This window comes from Brassica rapa, chromosome A02 (genome assembly GCF_000309985.2).
Source record: "Brassica rapa cultivar Chiifu-401-42 chromosome A02, CAAS_Brap_v3.01, whole genome shotgun sequence".
NCBI lineage: Eukaryota > Viridiplantae > Streptophyta > Magnoliopsida > Brassicales > Brassicaceae > Brassica > Brassica rapa.
In genome coordinates, this window is record NC_024796.2 from 30,522,221 (window position 1) to 30,546,118 (window position 23,898).

A 23,898-nucleotide genomic window follows, 5' to 3' on the forward strand; every position below is an offset into this window, starting at 1 on the left:
AAATATTAATTTTTAGGTAAATTTTTTAGGTTTAAAAGTTAATTTTATAATATTTTTTCTTTAATAATTTATTATGTTAATTTTTAGGTAAAGTTTTTATTTGGTTTTACGGAATATTCAAAAAAATATTTATGATGGATGAAAATTAAAATAAATGATATTAAAATATGTATATGATATATGGTTTACAGTATAGTATTTTAGTTTATATTAGAATTTTTTTTGTTATTTTGAATATATGCATAATATTTGAATGATTTATTTTGAATATTGATACATAGGTTTTTAAAAAATAATTAGATGTCATTTTGTTTGTTAATCTATAACCTTTTATTTTTTTTCGTTCTGAATGATTTTGAATTACAGAAAAAACATAGATAAGTTGTTAATTAGTATAAAAATCTTAGTGCATTTTTAGTATGTTTACTTAGTCCACGTTTAGAATAAATATTTATTCTATGTGATGTGATTCAATATTCGAAATGAATAAATATTAAATAACCGCTCTTGTATTTGGTAAAATATCATACTAACCTATTATTGTGGGGTAAAATATAATTAATTTGGTCGATTTTATTGTTAGCTTAAATGTAGTTAAATCCCAAAAATTAAAAGAATATTCTGCTATTAATGAATGTCTTATTCTCTGTTAATATTATTGATACTATATAAAAGAAGACATGTTAAATTTCTAACAAATAAGTCCAACAACCTTTTATAAGTAGATTTTTCAAGACTGTTTCCCTTTTGATAGAATAGATGTAAATACACATGCAATTTTTAATCAAATATTTGTTTGCATGCAACTTTATAAAAACAGGAAATTAATTACTCGTAAAATAACCATTGATTCATCTTTAAACATGTACAAATATTTGATTTATCATTCGTATGTCTTGTTTAAAGTGTTTATACAAATCTTTTTTTATTCAAGGCAAAGGAGGGAAAATACGGGAATAAGCCGAGACGACGCCGTTCTGAATATAACGTTTAGGATACTCCGGATCAGGACTCCACTGGATCTCGCTAACGTTTGGCGTTTCGACAAACGCAACCGCGAACTCACCCACCTTCTCCATCTTCCCGCGTTTTCCAGCTCTGAGAAGTAACCCACCGTTCCGCACGTAAGAGAATATCCCGTTTGTGAGATTCACGATATCCCCCGCCTCGAAGGCGTCGCACTCGTCTCCCCACAGCTGTATGTGAACCGCCGCCGTTTCGTCCGCAGCTAACGCGATGCAGCTCTGCCCGCTCGCGGCCGGGGGTGATGATATTGATCGTGCTTTGTCGAGGATGATGAAACGCGTGTTTATGTTGTTCTGCGCTGCGGGGACTATGTCCTTGAGAAACGCGTGCATCTTGTCGGAAAATCGTTACAATGTCCTAAAAGAGTAATTAAATGACTTAGGGAAAATATCATTCAGACATTTTGTCGAACACCTTATCTGCGATATGTGTGTATCAGAAGTGTATCTACAATCTACCCGAAACTTACCTCTTTTGCAGAGAGATAGAGGTCCTTCGAACCGACTCTAGAGATGGATGAAACACCGATGAAGGGAGAGGATCGAAGATGGCGAAAGTTCTAATCTGAGAAGAGAGAAATGTCTGAACGCTGCCACTGTAGTTTTATTAACAGACAGGGGCAATTTCGTAAATTTCCAACTTAGTTACACTTTTTAAAAGCCGGTTTGGAGTTAATAGACCGGTTTGATTCCAGTACGATTGATCAGGGATCTAACAGATTATCCTCAGCAATATGGAATAAGATACTTAGAAAGTGTACTTGATCTGGATGTGAAAAAAACAAAGAAACACACAAGCATGCTTTGTGTAATAGATCATATGACATACCATAACATATACATAGTATGAATTGGTTATTGCTCACCAGAAGATAAAACAGAACTTGCATTACAGCTTAGAAAGTATTCTGGACTTACTACTAGTTGTATTGAATGAAACAGGTGAGATTTACCAAAGAAACACACAACCTTTGTTTTTGTAATAGATCATATGATACCATAACATCTAATTAGCTGCCTCTCTGTACATAAGAAATTACTATTTGGTTGGTTATGCAGACAGTGCAATACAGTTTGCTCTGTTTCTATTCTTGCATTGATGGAAAACAATTATTTATTAAACATAAGGTGATGTAAAGTTTCAAAACATGGTAAAAGAGATTAAAAAAAAAGCAAAAAAAACCATGCCTCCTAAATCATTTTATTTTCCTTTTAAAGAAACCTAGTTAAGAGACAAATCTCTCAGCTTCTTCTCCACAGGAGTTGCACTACCACAGCACATCTTACACCTCATATCAAGCCACGTATTCCCAGAGGTACAACGATCACAAAGCCAGTAAGGACCAGCAAAGTTGTCATAAGACTTCACCTTCACGTCATCTATCCCATCTTGCAAAGTCTTACTGAAGTGAAAAAAGAAGTTGCCAATACTACTCGTCGCGTTGGCTAACTTCCACTTGGGGTAAATAGTCTCTTCATGAGTAGTCGCAGAAAAGTCCTTCACGGTCTCTTCCTTCAGAGTCTCCGAGTAACTCTGCACGAGCGTGCTCGCAAAATCTTGCAAGAACCGCAAGTACTCCCTCTTAGAGGCTTGGTACTCGGTGTGGACGTGGTCGTACACGCAGCTCCATTTAAGAAACTGTCTGCATTGCACAATCAGCATCAAGCCTTCTCTCATGTTCCGTATGTACTCTTGGCTCGTGAAGTGGGATTCATCGAAAGATTCTAGCTCCGACTTGGCTTCCACCATTGCGACATCACTCGCCTCCCATCGATCCACACACGTAACGACAACAGCTTCTGGTCCGTTCATGAGTTGTGGTGGCAACGGTGCAACACAGGCTCCATAGTATCCGTCTGCCGTGTTGTGGGACTCCACTGTCTGCATACACTCGCTACAGAAACGACCACTACAAAACAAGAGAGTAAACTCACAGGTTAATTTATGATTAATCAACATTAAAAATCGGTCATGGCAGCGACTAGATGCTAAGCAAAACGTTTTCTCAAATTTTTATTTATAAAAACTCAGTTTAAGCAGTAATCCCTTATAAAAATTTAATTAAAGCCTCTAACGATTTCTTGAACGTTGTTTAACAATTAATAAGAGAAACATGACAATCTAAGATCTATTTTTTTTAACCAACCTGCAGTTTAAGTGCTGCTTAGGCACTGATCTAATTAAAGTCTAATGATTGTTTAACAATTAATAAGAGAAACATGACAATCTAAGATATATTTTATTTACTAACCTGCTGTTTAAGCGCTGCTTAGGCACTAATCTAATTAAAGTCTTAACGATTGTTTTAACATTTAATAAAAGAAACATGATAATCTTAGAACTATTTTTTTTTACCAACCTAGGCATCTATACTATTAAAGCAGAATCCCTAATAGGATTCTGCCCTTGATTTTGAGAGTTATTTACAAGAAACTGCCATTTCCTATTTTTGCTTTTTGTTTTAAAAAAACGTCAACATTAATTACCACCAATCAAATCTACAAAACAATTACATAAAATCATTAACTGTTATACTTCTATTTTTGGCCTGATTTTTTTTCAAACCAATTACAATAAATATTACGTTGTGATTCTCCTAAAATCTAGGAACCAAATTTCGACATTATCACTAAATGCAGCCATAATATTAGGCATGTGCCATATTCACCAAGCAAAATCAGTGCATAATAAAAACTTAAAACAATATATATATACAAATGGTCTATAAGACCAAAAATAAGTATTAGTTTTATTGGACTACAAACGACAACAACAACTTTGTTGGGGGCCCATTCGTTTTATATTTATCAAACAACCTTTAATTATATAAACTTTGAATTAATTATTTCAATATTTTAATTTTGATATTAACAAAACAATTAAACATTTTTCTGATATTACATTAAAATATCACATTTACAATTAATAAACATAAAAATATATTTACAATATGGTTTTACATTATATTGCTAAACATTCTTAATTTAAATTATATAGTCTTTTAAAATTTTAATAATATTACATGTCATTGTAAAATTAATTATATTGCAAATAATTTGAAGTTAATTTCTTACTAAATTTTGCAACAATAAATTTCACAGCATTAATATTTTATAGATAAAAAGGATCACATAAACATATAAAAACAACTGATAATAAAAATCATAAAAACACTTGATATAAATTTTATGAAGAAACACATTTGTTATAATAATAGATATATATAAATAAACAATCCCGCGCTTTAAAAGCGCGGGTCAAAATCTAGTTAATCTAATTAAAGCCTAATGATTTCTTGAACATTGTTAACATTTAATTAGAGAAACATGACAATCTAAGATCTGTTTTTTTCTTTACCAACCTGCAGGGACGACTAATCTAATTAAAGCCTAATGATTTTCTTAAACATCATTAACACTTAATTAGAGAAACATGACAATCTAAGATCAGTTTATTTTTTTTACCAACCTGCAGTAGAGACATTCCACAAACCGGAACAGCCTTGAACGAGAACCAACCTCCAAAGGAAACTGGCAATGAGGGCAAGGCTTCGTGTTACTTTCGATCCAAGAAACACTCAGCGACTCCGATAACTTCCCCAAGTCTCTCAACCAATCAGAAGCGTTGTTGCACGTCACAGGCCCGTGCGTCTCAAGTCTGCACCTCCCGCAAAAGGTATGACCACATAGACACACAACGTTTAAACCATACTCTTCAAAACCAATGTCTCGTTGAAACTCGATGAAGTAACCGCAACCCGGTGCAGGACACTGTTCGATCGTCAAACCCTTGTTTTCCTCGAGGAAAGATCTGAGAACGTACTCGCTGTGCATGTCTTTAGCCTCCAACGTCAGCATAGCTAGGTTTTTCTCCACGGAGAAGAAGCTATCACCATAGTTCGAACTCATCAAACCCGATCGCATCAAGAGTTTCTCCTTGTCTTCGCTCAGACGCTCGGAAACTTGTTGCGAGTCCCAGTGGAGGTTCATGAGGAGTACGGTCGCAGCGGGTTTTGAGAGCAGGAAGATATCGGAGAGATCATCGATCTGTTTGTTCATCTTCACCTTGAGATCATCCCTAGTGAGAAAAGAGTACTCTCGCTCTGGATCGTGCTCCATGTTTGCTTTTCTTGAAGTTGAGGAAGATAGGAAAGAACGAATCACCAAGAGGGCAGATGATCGATTATGGAAACAGAGGTCAAGGTTTACCAAAGACTTCTGATTTTATAGGAAATCTAGGGTTTCACACGGCTTCGCTATATTCCTTTTTGAAAAAGTAAACTAAGCCCATTGGGCCTTAGTCTTAGTTGATTTTTCCTTTTTTTTCGGATGGATAAAGGTTAATTAATTTTATTTCAGTATTAAAAATACGCAAGTGATTAAGAGCATGATTATCGAAGGGTTATTAGGGTGAAATTTTTAGGGTGGGGTTTTTAGCGGAATATGAAAATCCGTATCTTAACTTTTAATTAAAAAAGCTAAGAATCTATTTTAGTTTGCAAAAATTCCTAAAAGCCTCTAATAATCATGATCTAACTATCAACTTGAATTTGATGGTCAAAAATAGATTTGTTAACGCAGATTGGTTTCCTTTTATCACTGCCTTGGGCGTAGATAAAAAGCAGATTTACAAAGAAACCTGGCCTATTGGGCCTTAATATTAATTGATTTTTTCTTTTTTTCGGCTGGAAAAAGGTTTAATAACCCAACATTATTATATTCCTATTTGATTATCAATTATTAAGTTTATTTTAATAAGAAAATTCATAAAACAATCCGCTTATTGACTTGGGATTGGATGGTCAAAAATAAAATTTGTTTTAGTTTGACAAAATCTAGGGCACTCCTTAAACATATATCATGTATAATTTGAGCATGGGGCAGCGTAGAATTGCTTTGTAAAAAAAACCCATAGCGAACAACATCGTTTGATTTTCTGGTAATTGAGACTGAAGTGGATTTTACCAAAAGGTTAACATCGTTGCCATTGTTGCTGTTACCTCTAGGAACTGATGTCTCTAATTTATTTTCCTTTCAGGATTCAGAGGGTCTTATAGTACTTAACATTGGAAGCTACATGGGCGGAGTAGATCTTTGGCAAAATGATTATGAACACGATGATGATAATTTTAGCATTCAGTCTATGCACGACAAGACTCTGGAGGTCGTATGTGTCCGTGGCGCGTGGCACCTTGGGAAACTACAGGTCTACGACCTGCATGAACTTTTAGCAGTATTCCTCATTCAGTGGGAGGCTAAAAGATTTATATATTAAATGATTAAAAAAACTAAAATTTGTAAAACGGGAGAAACTCTCTTTCAGGTCGGTCTTTCGCAGGCTAGGAGGTTAGCACAGGGGAACGTAGTAAGAATACATGTGTCTAGTCCTCAGTGCCGTGCGAAGAGTTTTAGGGGCCTAAGACAAGTTTTAAAAATAAACTTATTTACAACCGTGATGAAAACAATTTTCTAATATGATATATTATTTTCACCAAATACACAAGTCTAATACTGTAAAAGAATAAGTTTATAACGTAAATATGTTATATTATGTCATATAGAAAAAAAATACATGAATTCAGAAAATGAGTTAATTAATTTTCGTAGAAATGTTTTTTTCTTAAATAAGTCTAAACCACTAGACTAAAAATTATTTTAAATTTTGGGACCCTAAAAACAGTTATATTAATCGGGGGCCTGAGGCGAATGCCTTTTTCAATACACTGTAGGCACACCTCTGCTAGTCCTTTCCCTGTTCAAATAGATGGAGAACCGTTTATTCAGCAACCTGGTAGCTTGGAGATAACTCACCACGGGCAGGTACATCATATTCTCACACACTCTCGTCTATCATATGACTAAATCTCAAGGCTACAAAAGCGTATCATGTAATGAATGATGATGTTGATGTAAAGGGTGGATTTTGTGTTGCAGGTGTTTATGTTAAGAAGAGCATCAGATGAACCTAGAGGCCATGCGGCGGCCATAATGAACGAGGTGTTACTGGATGCAGAATGCAGAGGAGTGATAAACGCAGCTCAAAAGAAACAACTTCTTCAACAAATGGCTCTCAATCTCTTCTAGAAGAAGAAGAAGAAGTACAAATTTTGCTGACAATGTCTTACTCTTACCCAATTAGAAAAAGACCGGGTACGAGATTTTTGCCTTGTTTTATTTTTATTTGCCTCTGGTGTTTGTGAAGAATGTCATTGTATAGTGTACTCTAATATTGGCGTCAGAAAAGTGTTAACTAGAAGAGAGAAAAGAAGAGTAAAAAACTTTGATCAAAATATACACACAGACTCTGGTCGTTTTTTTGGTTATTATACAAAAGCCATGCAGAAGAAAAGAAACGCTTAATTTGCATCCATTCGTAGCTTCTCGTATAAGATTCAGTTACGTGTATAATGGATAGAGTATGAGAGGTGTTTATTAGGTTCAGCACTCCAAGCCCAAGGACCAGCCTGGCTTGTCCGTCCATTCAATCTTGTATAAGAGGACGAACTGAAACAGCAATTTTTTTTTTGTCACAGAAATTTCATTAATAATAAAAAGAAAGAATAGACCCAAAACATGGTCCAAACTCAGAAGTTCATTATACAGAAGATAAAATATGAAGAGCCTTTTTGGCTAAGGTATCAACAATCGAGTTCTTTGATCGGGGGAGATGAGAGAAACCGATTGATGCAAATCCAGAGGAGATCGAACGGATGTTGGAGACAAAACCGATGACTTCTTTAGACTGGAGGTTGCTGGAGATTACTCTGATGAGCGTTGAATTGTCGGAGAAAGCCTTGAGCTAAAACAGCACTTTAATATTTGTTTAAACAGATTCTTCCTCTTTTAGACATGAATCAAATGGTAGAATTAGTGATTACACCACCTTAATTTTGAACAGTATTAACATTGGAACAAAACTAAAGTTTATGATATCATTTCACGTATTATGGATTTAGCTCGTTTCTATCTTTATTTTGTTATATGTTTACAATTATGCTCTTTTAATTTTTGGTCCGCTCTGGATAAATAAGCTCATTTTCATCTATGCTCTGACCAGAATAAATATTTTCGGAAAAGAGCATAACATTTTCAAATTTCATAGCGAATAAAATTCTAGAAAAATTATAGCCAAAAAGAGACATCATTTTATTTTATAATTATCCAGATAATGCTTTGTATATATTGAGATGTTTGTTTCTGTTTTTTTTTGTGTGTTTGAACAAGATTTTTGTTTCTAATTATGTTCATTTCAAAACCGTAAATCATAAAGGATTTCAACGCCTTTTTGCCAAAAAGAAAACAATAAATGCTTGGTTTTCATTTTCCAATACAAAAATAGTAGGTTTTTCTAATTCTGCTAGATAATACGAATTTTTTAGTCGACATAATAAGCTCATTTCCATCCATCCTGTGACCAGAATAAATATTTTTGGAAAAGAACATAATATTTTCAAATTTCATAGCAACATATATTCTAGAAAAAGTTATAGCCAAAAAGAGACATCATTTTATTTTATATTTATCCAGATAATGTTTTGTATATATTGAGATGTATGTTATTTTTTGAAACACTGTTTCTAATTATATTCACTTTAATACTTTACATCCTAAAGAATTTTAACGCCTTTTTCGCCAAAAAGAAAACAATCAATGCTTGGATTTTCTAATACAAAAATAATAGTTTTTTTTTTCTAATTCTGCTAGATTATACGGAATTGTTATTCAACATAATATTAATTCGTTTAAAAGAAAAAGAATGTTTAGGACGATTACATTATCTATTTCAAATTATTTGAAAAAAATAAAACGATTAATTAAATATGAAGTCCAGTTTTTTTTTCATAAATTCGAAAATAATATATTAATTCAAAAAATTATATATCATTTATTACTTATCATCATCGTTTTCTTTAAATCTGGACAGTTTTGTTTTCTCGAAAAAAACGTTATATATATATATATATATATCAAAAAGAAGAAAGCAAAAATAAAAAAGAATCTTGAAAAAAAAAACCACTCAACTCTCCGCACCATGTATAGTGGGAAGAACTCTTTTTCGAATCTGAACGTCTTTTAGCTCAAAAAGACGATAGATAGCATTCCTCCCCCAGACACATCCTGTTACCTAACCCCCCGGAACTCGAGGAGCAAGAAACCTATGAACAGAGATTGGTTTTTCCAAAGGTTCTAACTTTTCGCTTGCCCAGATTTTGCCAGAGGTTTGTTTGCTCACTCAAAACCCTCCAGATTCATTTTTTTTTCACGCCAAGTTTGTTGATCTAGCAATGTTCGAATCTGCTCAGATTTGCATGTGGTTGATCTCTCATTTTTGCATATAGTTTTAGATCTTGATGTCTCTGTTTTAGTCGGTGACTCATGAGTCCATGAGAGAACGAAACTGCTGTTTCTTTGTCTTTTTTCAGTGGGTGTCTTGTCTCTCCATTAAAATCAGTGGTGGAGATTTGGTAGAGAGCTTTAAATATTTAACATAATGGCTGCTTAAAATAAAAATTAAAGTAATGGCTGTTTCATGCTGCTTCAGTTTTAATGGGTTTGAGTAAATACTTGCTTAATCTGCTTCTGCTAAATTAAAAAAAAAATCAATGGCTGCTTTAATCTGCTTCTGCATATATTATATTTGTTTTGTTTATTTACTTGTTAGTGGTTTCTTTCGTCTGGAGTTGCTGCAACTATCCTGCTCAGTTACAACCTGCGTGATAAATTATATTGGTTTCAGACATCATATTGTCATGTCATTTTGGTCACTTTCCTCTTGTTTTGAATTTGATCTCAGCATGTTATGGCTCTTGTAGTATCTGAAAGGTTGGTTTTATATATGGTGATCAAACTGATTATAAATGATAACATTCTTCTCACTTTAAGCATGATACCTTAATCATTAATGAGGGTTTTTTGCTACTTTATCACCATTAGTTTATGGATTGTTCCTTGTGAGTGTAAGTAAGCTTGGATTCTATTTATTTAAGTATTTTGTTTGCCTTTCTAACATTCTTGTTAAAGTGTTATGTGACCATCAGCTTGTTCCATTTTATGTTTATGACATCTTTTAATGCCTTTTTCTGCAGGAATGCAAAATAGGCCATCTCTCTCTTGCTTGTTTCTCATTCAGTGTGATTCTATAGTATAAGTTACAGTGAGTGAGGTCCTTTTGTTTTATTGGATCTTGACTTGTCTTGTCTTATCAATGTCTATAAAGTAGATATTATTAGGAGTTCAACCATCTATATTTTTTGTGGTCTTGTGAAGAGAGAAAGATTTTATTATATTCCTAGCTTGATGGGTAAAGAGAATCAGTTGGAGACAGGAGTCAATGATCACGATTGTCCACCCCTCAAGACCGATGAACTAGCAACCGTGGCGCGTTACAGTACAGACAGTGACTCAGGGCTACCAACTTGTCGTGTATGCCACTCCGCAGAATCCGACAAACGAGGAGATGCCGCCTTGGGGTTCTTGGGGATCACTCTCAAAACCAATGCAGACGAAACAGTTGATGATAATGTCAGCAAATCTACAGAGACTGATATCGAAATGGGAATCCTGCAGCAGCATCAGGATCCGTTGCTCGAACTTGGATGCTCTTGCAAAAACGAGCTAGCTTTAGTACACTACGCCTGCGCTCTCAAATGGTTCCTCAACCATGGATCAACCGTGTGTGAGATCTGTGGGATAGCTGCGGATAATATTAAAACCGCTGATTTCAACAAAGTGGTCATTGCCTTGAGAGACCACACGGCGCTGCATACAGATGCAACCGTAGATACAGACGAAGCTGCTGTGATTAGAAGGCAAAGACTTAGTGAGATATCTTCATGGTTTGGCCCACATGCCTTGAATAACAACAATAACAGTAGCTCTGTTGCAGCTACTCAGGCTGTGTCTGAACAACCTTTAGGTGTTGTGAACTTTGGTGTATTGCCTATGGAGAACCGTGCGACTAAATGGGCCGTGGAAGGGACAGGGATACTGCTTGCTACTGGTTTGCTCACTGTTACTTTGGTCTGGATCATTGCTCCTCGTGTTGGAAAGGTATGTCATCAATCTAAGTTGATACTCAGTCCATTTAATATTAAGTGTGGTCGTTTTAGAATTTCAATGCAATTTATGTCATTAATTTTTTTTTACTGCTATATAAATAAAGAAAAAAATTAATGCAGACTTTTTTGATAATAAATAAAAATAAAATTGAACATTTAACCATTTTCTAATTTGCGCATTTTGAAACGGATGGAGTATATTATTAGTTTTGTTGATTAATGGTTGTTTTAATTGGTGTAGGAAACTGCTAAGAGTGGAATTCATATCCTACTTGGTGGAATATGTGCTTTGATAATAGTCATCTTCTTCAGATTTGTAAGTAAAAATCATCTCATTTTTTTACAGATTTTTTTTTAATTGACTTCTATTTTTACTAAACGCTAAAAAAAACTTGAAAACAGGTTGTGCTCACTAGAATCAGGTACGGTCCTGCACGCTACTGGGCGATCTTATTCATCTTCTGGTTTCTTGTGTTTGGTATTTGGGCTTCTCGTTCCAGTTCTCACAATAACTCTTGAATCTATCATTCATCACCATCTCTCTGCTCTCTCTCTCTCTCTCTCTCTTTTCTTAAAGTCTTTGTAATCTTATCTTGGAGATAAAAATGTACATTGTTTCATCAAAAGAAAAATAAGCTCATGCTCGTTGATTATGATGAATACAAATTATTTAAAGGCAAATAAATTTTCATTAATTTAAAATGTGATTACAAAGATATTAAACAACTACTAGAAAACAAATTGTTATATACAACATATATATGAATACATATGTGATTTGAAATAGTCACTGTTTCTTTTACAGTTCTGTTTCTTTAAATATCACTTAATAAAAAAAAAAAAAACATAAGTCAATCTTGCTGATGAGTCTGATAGAGACCAGTGGACACACCATTTGTCCCTTCATCAGATGTTGAATAGCCTGAAGTTGAAAGTCTCCGTAACTTGTTTAGCCCAGCTTGGTTTCCGGGTCAGGATCCGACACCGAGTTCCCCCCTCCGGTTCAGTGGCCGGATACTCTGAGAAAGCTTCAAACTCTATCCCCTTTACAACTTTACCCCGGAGAACCAAAACTCCAATTGAAGAACGGTTTCTGCTCCAGCGGGTCCTCGAACATAGTGGCGAAATCAGACTGATACGGAAACTGAGGGACAAAAGCGTCATTTTGCAACAAGGAACCAAACATGGACGCATCAAACGCGTCCTCAAGATCAACAACCCATTTCGACTCGCTCTGAACCTCGGAAGAACACGTGACGTCCGGTGAAATCACGTGACTCGAGCATTTCGAATCCGACGTCGTAGTAGTATTAGTAGTCATCATCATCACCCTCTCTTTCTCATCCGCCGGATAATACTTCTCCACCGTTCCTTTCTTATTGTAAATCCGACATAACACCCAATCATCAAGCTGCAAAAAATTTCCCGACAAGAACCATTAATCATATGCATTCCGACAAGTTCCAAAGACAGTTAATAAAACGTGATGTCACGGCCCATTAAGAGCCCAAGGCCCATTTACGTACTCTTAAGTTGTTCTTCTTGTTCGAAGAAGCGGACCGGTCAACATTAGCGAGACGATACTCGTGCATGATCCAATTCGTCTTCACTCCTCTCGGAGCTTTCCCAGCGTAGAAGACGAGGGCTTTCTTAATCCCCAACGTCTTCGGTTTACCGATCGGTTTATCAGCTCCAGTCGCTTTCCAATAACCGGTTCCAGCTGCCCGGTTTGGACGCGAACCGTTTGGGTATTTCCGGTCTCGGTGTGAGAAGAAGTACCATTCTTTCTCTCCGTACAACGCCTTGTCTGAAAACAAAATTAAAAAAAAAATCGAATTTTTTAATTTAAAAATTAAAATCAATAAAAACTTAAAAATTGAACTTGTAGAGATCGCGTAATAATAATAACCTGGAAGCTCCCATGGATTGAACTTGTACAGATCAATCTCAGCGATCACCGGAACGCTGATCGGCTCCGACGCGCATCTCCGGCAGAGATAGAACTTAACTAGCTCCTCGTCCGTCGGGTGAAATCGGAATCCCGCCGGTAAATTTAGCTCCGCCTTCATTTTGTTGGTTTTTAATCGGCGATTGTAATCGAGGGGAAGAGAGTGAGTCCATGGAGCTTTTATAGGAGAGGAGGTTCGTGAACCACACGTGGGTGGTTTGGTTTCGCGACACGTGTGACGGGACCAACCGCTTTCTCTTCAACGTTGACCGTGCAGCCACACGTGTCGAGGAATAATTGGGTAACCGAATGTGATGTCATTGCTTCCGTCATCTGCACGAACCTTTATCTACTGCTTCTCGGTGTATGCTTGTGCATGTTGTTCTCTGGTCAATGTATATATTTGTGGCTCGTGAGTGGAAAGGGACGAGTGTTACGGTGCGCTTCACCGCACCAGAGTATCTCATCGCGTATGTCATTGGGATGACGTCATCTTAGTTGCACGCCGGCTTATTGACGGAAGTCGTAAAGCTGAGTAATGCGATAATCGATGGTCTCTTTGACTAACATTTCCACTTTTAAACGACAGTTAATTATAAAACATGTTTTATTAATTTATAGTTGAAGAATGTTGTCTAGTAGTTGGTAACTAATAATCTTGTGTTACAATGGTTCTCTCTCACAATCTTATGATCTTTTTGCCTCGTTGAAGATACTTTCTCCCAAATTTGTTCATGATTAATTACAGATGCCTACTGGTTACAAGATGTATTTTTATTTGGGTTTTGTTGCTGGCCTGTTTGGCTCACGTTGTAAGAATACTTTGATTACAAGTGTTATAAAATATCCTGTTTTACAATGGATAATGGATTCTATTAGGCTCTTAAGCAGAGAAACAATATATTAAATCAGTGTATGAATAACATGTAACATGTTCGCCAGAATCAAGTAAGATAAGAAAATAATCAGCATATCATGCCAAAAAGGTGGTGTGTGCATTTGTTAAGCTGATCCTAATGTTTCTTTAACTTTGTAAATGGATTCGTAGAAAAATATTTATAAACTAACATAAGGTATAAAATAGAGGGTAAAATGTCTTTTTACATATAAGAAAGTGTAGTTTTCAAAAAAATATAAAATATAGTGTATTTGTCAAATTTCAAATCGCAAATAAAGTATTTTTCAAATTATCCCTAAAAACCTAATTTTAATTACTCCTTTCATTATGTGCACAGATTAAAAATATTTATTTTTATATTTATTTTGAATAAAAACATTATTAACAATCTATTTAACCATAATTCAACCAATAAAACACAAACTGCAGAATATAAAATATCATATAACATAAAAGTTAGTGAATTTTATATTGAAATTTTAAAATATCACTTAATTTCAAACCTTTTTTCGAAAACGTTCTTTTTTTAAGAAGAAGTAATACATAGCAAAGCAGCCAGATGTATAAGCCCAGTTTAAGGGCTTTGAGAAAAACTTGAGACCCATTTTAAAGCCACGTTTATCTTAACGTGAAGGCTGTATTGGGGCAAGTCCTGTCTTCCAAGTTCCAATTTCTCTGTCGTGCACGCTAAAACCCTGAATCACTTTTCCAGAATCATTTTCTGCCCGCTTCAACTTTTCCAGAAATTCTGCCTATTGACGAACTTACCCTTCATTTACTAGTTAATACTTAATACTACTAATCACTTGTTATTTTCTTTGGCTCACATGATTCGCACCGATGACCTTAAGTCAAATCCAAAAATGTTGTCAAAGATAATTTATCTCGGCAATGAGCACAAATCAACAATGGTATGATCTTTATGTTAAAGTTTATCCATTGTTCATTTCATTTTAGTTTTACGTTCTAAATTATAAAATCCCCGAATAGCTAGTCTTATACTTGGTGACTAGGTGTTTTATCCGCATAAGCGGGTATAAACTTCTTATTAATTTATGTCTTACTAATCTAAAACTAACATAATAAATTATTATCTATTTTTCAAATATTTAAATTAAACATCAAAGTATTTATATATGTCGAATATTTTTCATCAAAATATATACTTATTATTGTGTTAAATTTTTTAAAACACTCATATCATAGAAATAGTTTAGAAAATATTTTATATAAATTTCTTTGTTTGACTAATATTTAATTATAAATTGTTTGGTATCTTAATTTTTTAACTTTCATAATCAAAAATATTTTTTCCAGATAACAACACAATGTTTATAAAAATTATCTTATTTTTTAATATGTTTTTGATAGTTTAATTATATTATTTTATAATCAATTGTTTAATATAACATATAAATTTAATATTATTAAAATAAATTTTGTTTTGAATTATATATAAAACTCATTAAGGGTATTATTTAAATTAAGAAATTAGTGAATAAGTTAGAACTAATAAGAAATCAATAACCTAGCCAAAAGTCTAAAATCTAATAAAAATATGACAAATAAAAAAATTAACTAAATATTTAATATAACATATAAATTTAATATTATTAAAATAAATTTTGTTTTGAATTATATATAAAACTCATTAAAGGTATTATTTAAATTAATAAATTAGTGAATAAGTTAGAACTAATAAGAAATCAATAACCTAGCCAAAAGTCTAAAACCTAATAAAAATATGACAAATAAAAAATTAACTAATTATTTAATATAACATATAAATTTAATATTATTAAAATAAAATTCTTTTTTAATTATATAAGATTTAATAGAGTATTTTTTAAATTAATAAATTAGTGACTCAACTAAAAGTTAATAATAAATCAATAATTTAGCTTAAACCTAATAAAACATGATAAATAAGCAAAGTTACCTAAAATTATGGAGAACATGATAAATCAGAAAATTCTTGATAATATTTAAAGTTCAATTGTTAATATTTATTTATTTATTAAATAGATTTTAAAATATATTTTTTAAAAATAGTAGTATATATATATATATCAGTAGAATATGTTAATGTTTATTAATTATCTTAAATATCATGATAAATATATAGATATATATCAACAAAATTTTGAAATAATAGTATTAATTAAACTAATGACTTATTCTAAAATTATGAAAAAATGACAAGTAAATATATTAACTAAAATCATGGAGAAGATGACAAGTAAGCAAATTCACTTCTCAAATAATAGTATAAATTTTATATTCTAAATTATGTAGTCATTATCTTAGATTTATATATATGCAAACTATGATTTGTGTATATCTAGATAATAGCACATTATATACGAAGTTATCCTAGATACTCAATATCTTCCAGATAATAAATACCTGTCGAGACTCGACATAGTACTTATCCTAATAGTTGATACTAACTACTTTGGTTGATATGTTACCATCCTTGACAAAAGAAAAAAAGACCATACTAAAAATGAATGGAATCCTTATCAGAAGGACATTTTAGTCAATCCGTAGCTGTTTTAGACTTATGTAATGCGTTAATACGTACGCCCACATGTTTGATGCGTGTGTATATATAAACACACATGTTCGAACAGTAATCTGTAATAGAAATTAAACATCAAAGAGGAAGAAAAGAAAGAAGATGATGTCCGGTCGGGTCGCATCGTGTTGGATTCTTGTGGCGATGGTTGTTGTTCTCTCCACAGCTTCCGCCGGCGGTGATACGGCGGAGAAGGGAGTAACGTATGACGGACGGTCTTTGATTATCGATGGACAGAGGAAACTTCTCTTCTCCGGTTCCATTCATTATCCTCGCAGCACACCCGAGGTAAATGTTCTTCATTTTATATGTATAATATAAGATAATGTGGTCATTAGCTCAACCCTAACTATTGTGCCAGAGGTCCTTAGTTTAAATGAGTGTTTGGACAAATTGATGTGCATGCTATGGTTTTAGATTTAAGAGGATTACGGCTTCGGCCAGAACATCTTGGTAATTCAAAAAAAAGGGGGGGGGGGGGGGGGGGTGATAATGTGTATATGTCTATCACATTTTGGCAAGTGTAAACAATAATGGTAGGTTGTAAGAACATGGTTGGACCAGAACTTGTGTCATACTGATGTAATATGACAAAACTCTGATATATATGACAAAATAAATCCAGTGTATTAATTTTGGATATCACAAATTAGATGCGAGGTTGCTTGAAAAATGAATTTTGGAATATATCAAATGATACTTTATGTAACTGGACTATTTTATAAATAATTAGTTATAGTTGCTTAAGGTGTTTTCGCTTTTTATGTACCGTCTTGCGTGAGAAACTCTTTTTTACTTAAAACCTTTTCTAGGAAATTAAGATGTATTTAATTTTTGGTAATTTTGTTTGATGATTGAAAATGTAACTAACATATAGTGGAAACCGATTTTAAGTACGACATCAGTAGGTAGGATTAACACTAATCAGAAGTTTATGCCGTGTACGTGATAATTAGTTTTGAAATTTTTATGAAAAGTTATATACATAAATAATACATTAAAATCGAAAAAGACATGCATTACGTAGTGAAGCGAAATTGATCTATCAAGTATTATTTGTAAATTATTTAATTGTATGGTTCACAAGGTATATCTATTAAGCTTCACTATCAAGATTAAGACAGAGATTTCCATCTAACACGACATCTTTGACTCTTTGACTTTACTGAAAATGAAAGTCACGGGTCTCAAAACGACACAGTTTCTGTTCTTTTTATAGGCTCCTCCTAATATGTTGTCATTGTCTACTTCTTGGACTTTTTTTTTTGTACTTCTAAAAATTATCATATACTAAAATAATCGATAGAAGTTGCGAATCAATTCATTTACAATCCTAAACTAATTAGCATATGTTCGTTCTCTGTGCTTCCTTAATGTTCTTCTCATGGTTGATAAGTAAAAATAAAATTGATTGAATAAATGAATAGACTAAGTAAAATATCAAAATGTGTGAAACAATAATACATAACAATATTTTTTTTTGTTGTTAGCCTACAAAAACAATCGTTTACCTAAGTGACATGTGATGATCATTGTTTCTTAGCCTTATTATCATTAGGTCTTTGACAACTTTAACACAATCACGTGAACAAATCTTCTTATGTCATTAAAATTTCTAATCAATGGGGATCCAAAGACAACCAGTCTTATTCTTGTTGCGAAATGCATTAATGTTTCAATTATTTGAATGATTTACTGTAACTTTAAAATAATTTAATAAATATATGATTGTTTTTTGTTTATGCAGATGTGGCCGTCTCTGATAAAGAAGACAAAGGAAGGAGGCATCGATGTGATCCAAACGTACGTTTTTTGGAACCTCCATGAGCCTAAGCTCGGACAGGTTGGTCCATTTACTAATTATCTCTGTGAAATTTATAATTTGTTACTTTTATATAACAGAATAACATTTAGTTTTTTTTTTCTGCTAAAATAACTTAAGATATAGTTTTTTTTACTAAACTTTAAGATATAAACTTAAAATGAACATTTGCAGTATGATTTTAGTGGAAGAAATGATTTGGTGAAGTTTATTAAAGAAATTAGATCACAAGGTCTCTATGTCTGCCTACGTATTGGACCCTTCGTCGAAGCTGAATGGAATTATGGGTATACTACTCATAAACTCAAAAAATAATATTTTATTGTACATTGAAAATTTTGTTGAATAATTTTGACAACCGCTTTGGTTAACCAGAGGATTGCCATTTTGGTTACGGGATGTACCCGGTATGGTATACCGAACCGATAACGAGCCATTCAAGTTCCACATGCAAAGATTCACCAGTAAGATCGTAAATTTGATGAAATCAGAGGGCTTATATGCGTCTCAAGGAGGTCCAATCATTCTTTCCCAGGTAAATTAACTTCATTATTGTTCATCTGAAACCAATGTCAGGGAACCAAACCAAAACCAAAAAGTAGGATTAACTAACTAAACCGAACCAGTGCTTAACCATACCAACCCCAATCATGATGATTGACTTTGAAACCAGTGTTATGAGCTGGGGCAACACTCTTTCATTTTAGGGTTTATTTAGTATGGCTGATAGTAGAATAGTAACATTAAGTTCTTACGGTTTAGTCAAACCGGACCGGTTAGCTTCTAATTATGATGTGAATGTGTTTGTTTGAGTTCGTGTGAGTTTAATAATATAGATAGAGAACGAGTACGGAAACGTGGAGGCAGGTTTTCATGAGAAAGGAGCATCGTACGTCAAGTGGGCAGCTCAAATGGCAGTAGGGCTTCAGACCGGAGTGCCATGGATAATGTGCAAGCAGCCCGATGCTCCTGATCCAGTGGTTCGTACCGTACCCTACCGGTTACTTATCTAAGATCAATGTTTCTTTCCTCTTAAATATTCGAGGATTTAATTTGTAGATCAATACGTGCAATGGAATGAGATGCGGCGAGACATTTCCAGGACCAAACTCACCTAATAAACCCAAAATGTGGACTGAAGATTGGACATCTTTGTAAGGGTTTACTTCATTGTCTATTTTGAATTTTCCTTTTCTTGTCCAAGAAGTTAATTAACTATGTTTGATAAAAACAGCTATCAATTTTATGGAGGAGAACCTTATATTAGATCTGCTGAGGATATAGCTTTCCATGCAGCTCTTTTCATTGCAAAAAACGGAAGCTACATTAACTACTACATGGTAACTAAGATTCGATATTTCTTCTTTAAACATTAGCGGTCTTTTTGTTCCAAAAAAAAAAAAAAAATTAGCGGTCTTAAAATTTTGGAGGCCAAAAATTTAGAAATAATTTTATAAGGAATTAAAAAATAATAATTTAGAGGCATATATTTATATGTATAATATCTCTTAAAATTTAGAAATAATTTTATAAGGATAAAATTTCACTGGATTGTGCCTGGCACGTCCCTGTTTATATACATTAGGAACTAATCATCAACCATAAATTTATACAGTACCATGGTGGAACAAACTTTGGAAGGACATCATCTTCATATTTCATTACAGGATATTATGATCAAGCTCCTCTTGATGAATACGGTTCGATCTAAAGCTCTTAAATCCGGTTCTTAGCATCAGTCATTATTTGGAAAGATAACTAACAAACCTGATTCTGATCTTGTTTTGTGTTTAAAGGTCTTTTAAGACAACCAAAGTACGGTCACTTGAAGGAGCTTCACGCTGCTATAAAATCCTCAGCAAATCCTCTGCTTCATGGGAAGCAAACGGTTCTCTCCTTGGGACCAATGCAACAAGCTTATGTCTTTGAAGATGAGAACAGTGGGTGCGTTGCGTTTCTGGTGAACAACGACGCGAGAAAAGCCATTCAAATGCAGTTCAGAAACAATGCGTATAGCTTGCTTCCCAAGTCAATTGGTATTCTTCAGGATTGCAAAACCCTAATCTATGAAACAGCAAAGGTGAATGTGGCGAAGAACATGAGAGTTACAACGCCGGTTCAGGTGTTCAACGTTCCAGACAAATGGGAAGTGTTTAGAGAATCAATCCCAGCATTCTCAGACACACCTTTGAAGACTAATTCTTTGTTGGAACATACTAACTTGACAAAGGATAAAACTGATTATCTTTGGTACACTCTAAGGTAATATATAAGACGTTTCTCATTACATTTTTAATGTTCATTTCTCATTACTAATTTTTTTTGGCTAATCGAATTTAAGGTTTGAGTCGAGTTCACCTTGCGCGAACCCGTCTCTCTACATTGAGTCATTAGGACATGTGGTTCACGTGTTCGTTAACAATGCACTAGCAGGTACAATATCATATTAGATCATTTTTAGAAAAAAAACATGTTTTGTTTATAACCGATTTGCGGTCTGAACCGATTTTTAGAACACTAGTATTTGGTCACAAATGTGTTCGATTTTCAAATATAGTGGAAGTGTGTTCTTGCAGGTTCTGGGCATGGAAGCAGAAACATCACGGTGGTTAAACTCCAAGTTCCAGTTAGCTTAATCAACGGACAAAACAACATTTCAATCCTTAGCGGCATGGTCGGTTTACCGGTACGGTATTTGATTAAACCAAACCCCGGTTTAATAGTTTCTTGTATTACACAGATTAGAACCATGACACGTTTTTTCTCATCCTATGAATAAAAGGACTCTGGGGCTTACATGGAGAGGAAATCTTATGGACTAACCAAAGCTCAAATTAGCTGTGGTGAGACAAATGCCATCGATTTGAGTGGATCTCAATGGGGTCACTTGGTAATATGAAAACGTCTGAGGTCATGAATTTGTTGTGTTGATAAATAAGTAAAATAACCTAACATGTATGTCTTGTGAAGGTGGGTTTGCTTGGGGATAAAGTTAGGTTACATCAATGGGCGAATCTAAAGAGCGTAAAGCGGAGTACCAATGACGCTGGACTCATTAAGAATTGCCCTCTTGCTTGGTACAAGGTATGCCTCTATTATCTATATATCTGATTATTTGTAAATAAAACTAAAATCTCATATTAATATATCAATACGTGTATGGGTTATACAATGTGTATATTACTTTCTACATTTTACGCTAGCCTCATTTGCACTTTCATTTATATGCAGACGATGTTTGACGAGCCGAGCGGAGATGGGCCGGTGGGGCTTAATATGGGGAGTATGGGTAAAGGGGAAGTGTGGGTGAATGGTCAAAGGATTGGTCGTTATTGGGTTTCCTTTCTCACACCTTCTGGTCATCCTTCTCAATCTATGTAAGTGACACACATGTCCATTAACTACGCATTATGAACTAAGACAACATTTTACTTGGGGGTATAATTTTAATTTGATTGATGCAGATATCATATTCCAAGGGCGTTTCTGAAACCATCTGGAAATCTATTGGTGGTTTTTGAAGAGGAAGGTGGTGATCCTCTTGGGATCTCTTTGAATACAATATCTGTTATTGGTTCTAACCAAGCTCAATCTCAATTTTCATGAAGATTGTTTGTCGGTCTGAATTTTTCTTTATTTTTGTGTTAATTAGAGTGATTAATAAAATTTATTGGATGATTCAATATATAAGTTGTTGATATGAAATTTTAAAACACCTTAGCATTGTATACAAAGATATTCCAGTGGGTTCGAATCCGAAATTAAATGATTGTTATATATTTTTATATATATATATATATAAACCTAAAGTATTATTAGTGAATCTAGTCTGAGCATAAGAACTGAAATGCGAACTAAAAAAATTCGATCTGAATCAGAATAGATTAGGCATGGAATTTTGAACTGAATTGAACCAAAATTTGGTCAGTTCGAATGGAAGTTCAGTCCGATTTGGTTCATAAAAAAAATTATACCTTAAACAATAAAAAAAATGACCGAACCAAACTAATAAAAAATTGCACGTTGTGTTTGAACCGGTGTTCCTTAACCCCTGAAAACTCACTCCTCTACCAACTAAAGATGTACATTAGCATTAGCATTAACACTAAGCTCTATATTATCTTGGGAGGAAGGTGGTGATCCTCTTGGGATCTCTTTGAATACAATATCTGTTATTGGTTCTAACCAAGCTCAATCTCAATTTTCATGAAGATTGTTTGTGGGTCTGAATTTTTCTTTATTTTTGTGTTAATTAGAGTGATTAATAAAATTTATTGGATGATTCAATATATAAGTTGTTGATATGAAATTTTAAAACACCTTAGCATTGTATACAAAGATATTCCAGTGGGTTCGAATCCGAAATTAAATGATTGTTATATATTTTTATATATATATATAAACCTAAAGTATTATTAGTGAATCTAGTCTGAGCATAAGAACTGAAATGCGAACTAAAAAAATTCGATCTGAATCAGAATAGATTAGGCATGGAATTTTGAACTGAATTGAACCAAAATTTTGGTCAGTTCGAATGGAAGTTCAGTCCGATTTGGTTCATAAAAAAAATTATACCTTAAACAATAAAAAAAATGACCGAACCAAACTAATAAAAAATTGCACGTTGTGTTTGAACCGGTGTTCCTTAACCCCTGAAAACTCACTCCTCTACCAACTAAAGATGTACATTAGCATTAGCATTAGCACTAAGCTCTATATTATCCAATGAACATTTGTTAGAAAAACATTTAGAAATGTATTTATTAAATGCTAATGTTCTCCAAATGGTTTATGATCAGTGCTCTCATATGAAGCTTTTAAAAAGGTATTTACGTTTATAATTTATAAAATTAAAGAAAATATATAATTAATTAATTTATTTTATTTAATAATATCATAAAATTATTTTATATCCACAAAATTAAAATTTTGATTTATAAAATAAATTTACAATAACTTTTTTAAAAAAAATATTATTTCACATTTAAAATAGTATTGGAGCCCGGTGGGGCTGTATGGACCATATGGATAGTGGTTAGGCCATATGGGAACCCGGAGGTTCTTGAAATCGTAATTGGACCCTGAGGCCGTGTAAGAACCTAGGGGTTTTCTCTTAGATCCTGAGATCGTATCGGGACCCTGAGGTTATTCCACCTCATCCATTTGTATTAAGGTATATTAAATTCTCTTTCATGGTACATGAGCATCGTTTTAATTTTTTGTCAATTAATTTAGTAAAACTTCATAATACTCCCTAAATTAGTGGACTAACCACAATAAAATGGCTATTTTTTAAAGAAACATAGACAACAAAAGTTCCAAACCTCTTTGACATTCATCATATATTAGTGAAGGATGCAACTATGCATTAAAACATTTTTTCATATTTTTGATTTTTTCTCAAAATCTATGTGTTACGAAAATATTGAATTTTTCGGTAAATGCTATGTATATTGAAGCCTATGATCTTTAGTGTTGTTTTAAAATTTATAAACACATTCTACATTTATATTAATGTATATTAAATTCTCTTCCATGTTACATGGAGATCGTTTTAATTTATTGTCAA

At 33.5% G+C, this 23,898-nt stretch overlaps 5 protein-coding genes across 6 annotated transcripts; 2 read left to right on the forward strand and 3 right to left on the reverse strand.

The window, feature by feature from the left end:
* Positions 1-828: 828 nt before the first annotated feature.
* Positions 829-1,806, reverse strand: LOC103855062 (SOSS complex subunit B homolog). The gene is made up of 2 exons (XM_009132021.3): positions 1,496-1,806; positions 829-1,383 (listed from the first exon to the last, which is right to left on the reverse strand). The coding sequence occupies exon 2, from the start codon at positions 1,356-1,358 to the stop codon at positions 930-932; it is 429 nt and encodes a 142-aa protein (XP_009130269.1). The 5' UTR covers positions 1,359-1,383; positions 1,496-1,806; the 3' UTR covers positions 829-929.
* Positions 1,807-2,050: 244 nt separating this feature from the next.
* LOC103855063 (probable E3 ubiquitin-protein ligase ARI14) lies at positions 2,051-8,693 on the reverse strand. Its single transcript, XM_009132022.3, has 2 exons — positions 4,495-8,693; positions 2,051-2,935 (listed from the first exon to the last, which is right to left on the reverse strand). The coding sequence occupies exons 1-2, from the start codon at positions 5,142-5,144 to the stop codon at positions 2,248-2,250; spliced, it is 1,338 nt and encodes a 445-aa protein (XP_009130270.1). The 5' UTR covers positions 5,145-8,693; the 3' UTR covers positions 2,051-2,247.
* A 306-nt stretch (positions 8,694-8,999) lies between these two features.
* Positions 9,000-11,733, forward strand: LOC103855064. The gene is made up of 4 exons (XM_009132024.3): positions 9,000-9,244; positions 10,112-11,075; positions 11,325-11,399; positions 11,486-11,733. The coding sequence occupies exons 2-4, from the start codon at positions 10,323-10,325 to the stop codon at positions 11,600-11,602; spliced, it is 945 nt and encodes a 314-aa protein (XP_009130272.1). The 5' UTR covers positions 9,000-9,244; positions 10,112-10,322; the 3' UTR covers positions 11,603-11,733.
* Positions 11,734-11,752: 19 nt separating this feature from the next.
* Positions 11,753-13,248, reverse strand: LOC103855065 (NAC domain-containing protein 102). The gene is made up of 3 exons (XM_009132025.2): positions 12,993-13,248; positions 12,610-12,890; positions 11,753-12,494 (listed from the first exon to the last, which is right to left on the reverse strand). Exons 1-3 carry the CDS (start codon positions 13,150-13,152, stop codon positions 12,138-12,140), a joined length of 798 nt encoding a protein of 265 aa, XP_009130273.1. The 5' UTR covers positions 13,153-13,248; the 3' UTR covers positions 11,753-12,137.
* A 3,131-nt stretch (positions 13,249-16,379) lies between these two features.
* Positions 16,380-22,714, forward strand: LOC103855066 (beta-galactosidase 6). Of its 2 annotated transcripts, XM_033284623.1 has the most exons (16): positions 16,380-16,795; positions 18,255-18,350; positions 18,504-18,616; positions 18,705-18,864; positions 19,166-19,309; positions 19,389-19,483; positions 19,564-19,669; positions 19,945-20,029; positions 20,126-20,591; positions 20,671-20,762; positions 20,906-21,015; positions 21,112-21,219; positions 21,300-21,413; positions 21,561-21,706; positions 21,794-21,858; positions 22,463-22,714. In XM_033284623.1, the coding sequence occupies exons 1-16, from the start codon at positions 16,610-16,612 to the stop codon at positions 22,537-22,539; spliced, it is 2,163 nt and encodes a 720-aa protein (XP_033140514.1). In that variant the 5' UTR covers positions 16,380-16,609; the 3' UTR covers positions 22,540-22,714. The 2 variants fall into 2 exon arrangements, with proteins under 2 accessions (XP_033140514.1, XP_009130274.1); XM_009132026.3 differs by lacking the exon at positions 22,463-22,714 and having other exon boundaries at positions 16,383-16,795; positions 21,794-22,108.
* The last annotated feature ends 1,184 nt before the right edge of the window (positions 22,715-23,898 follow it).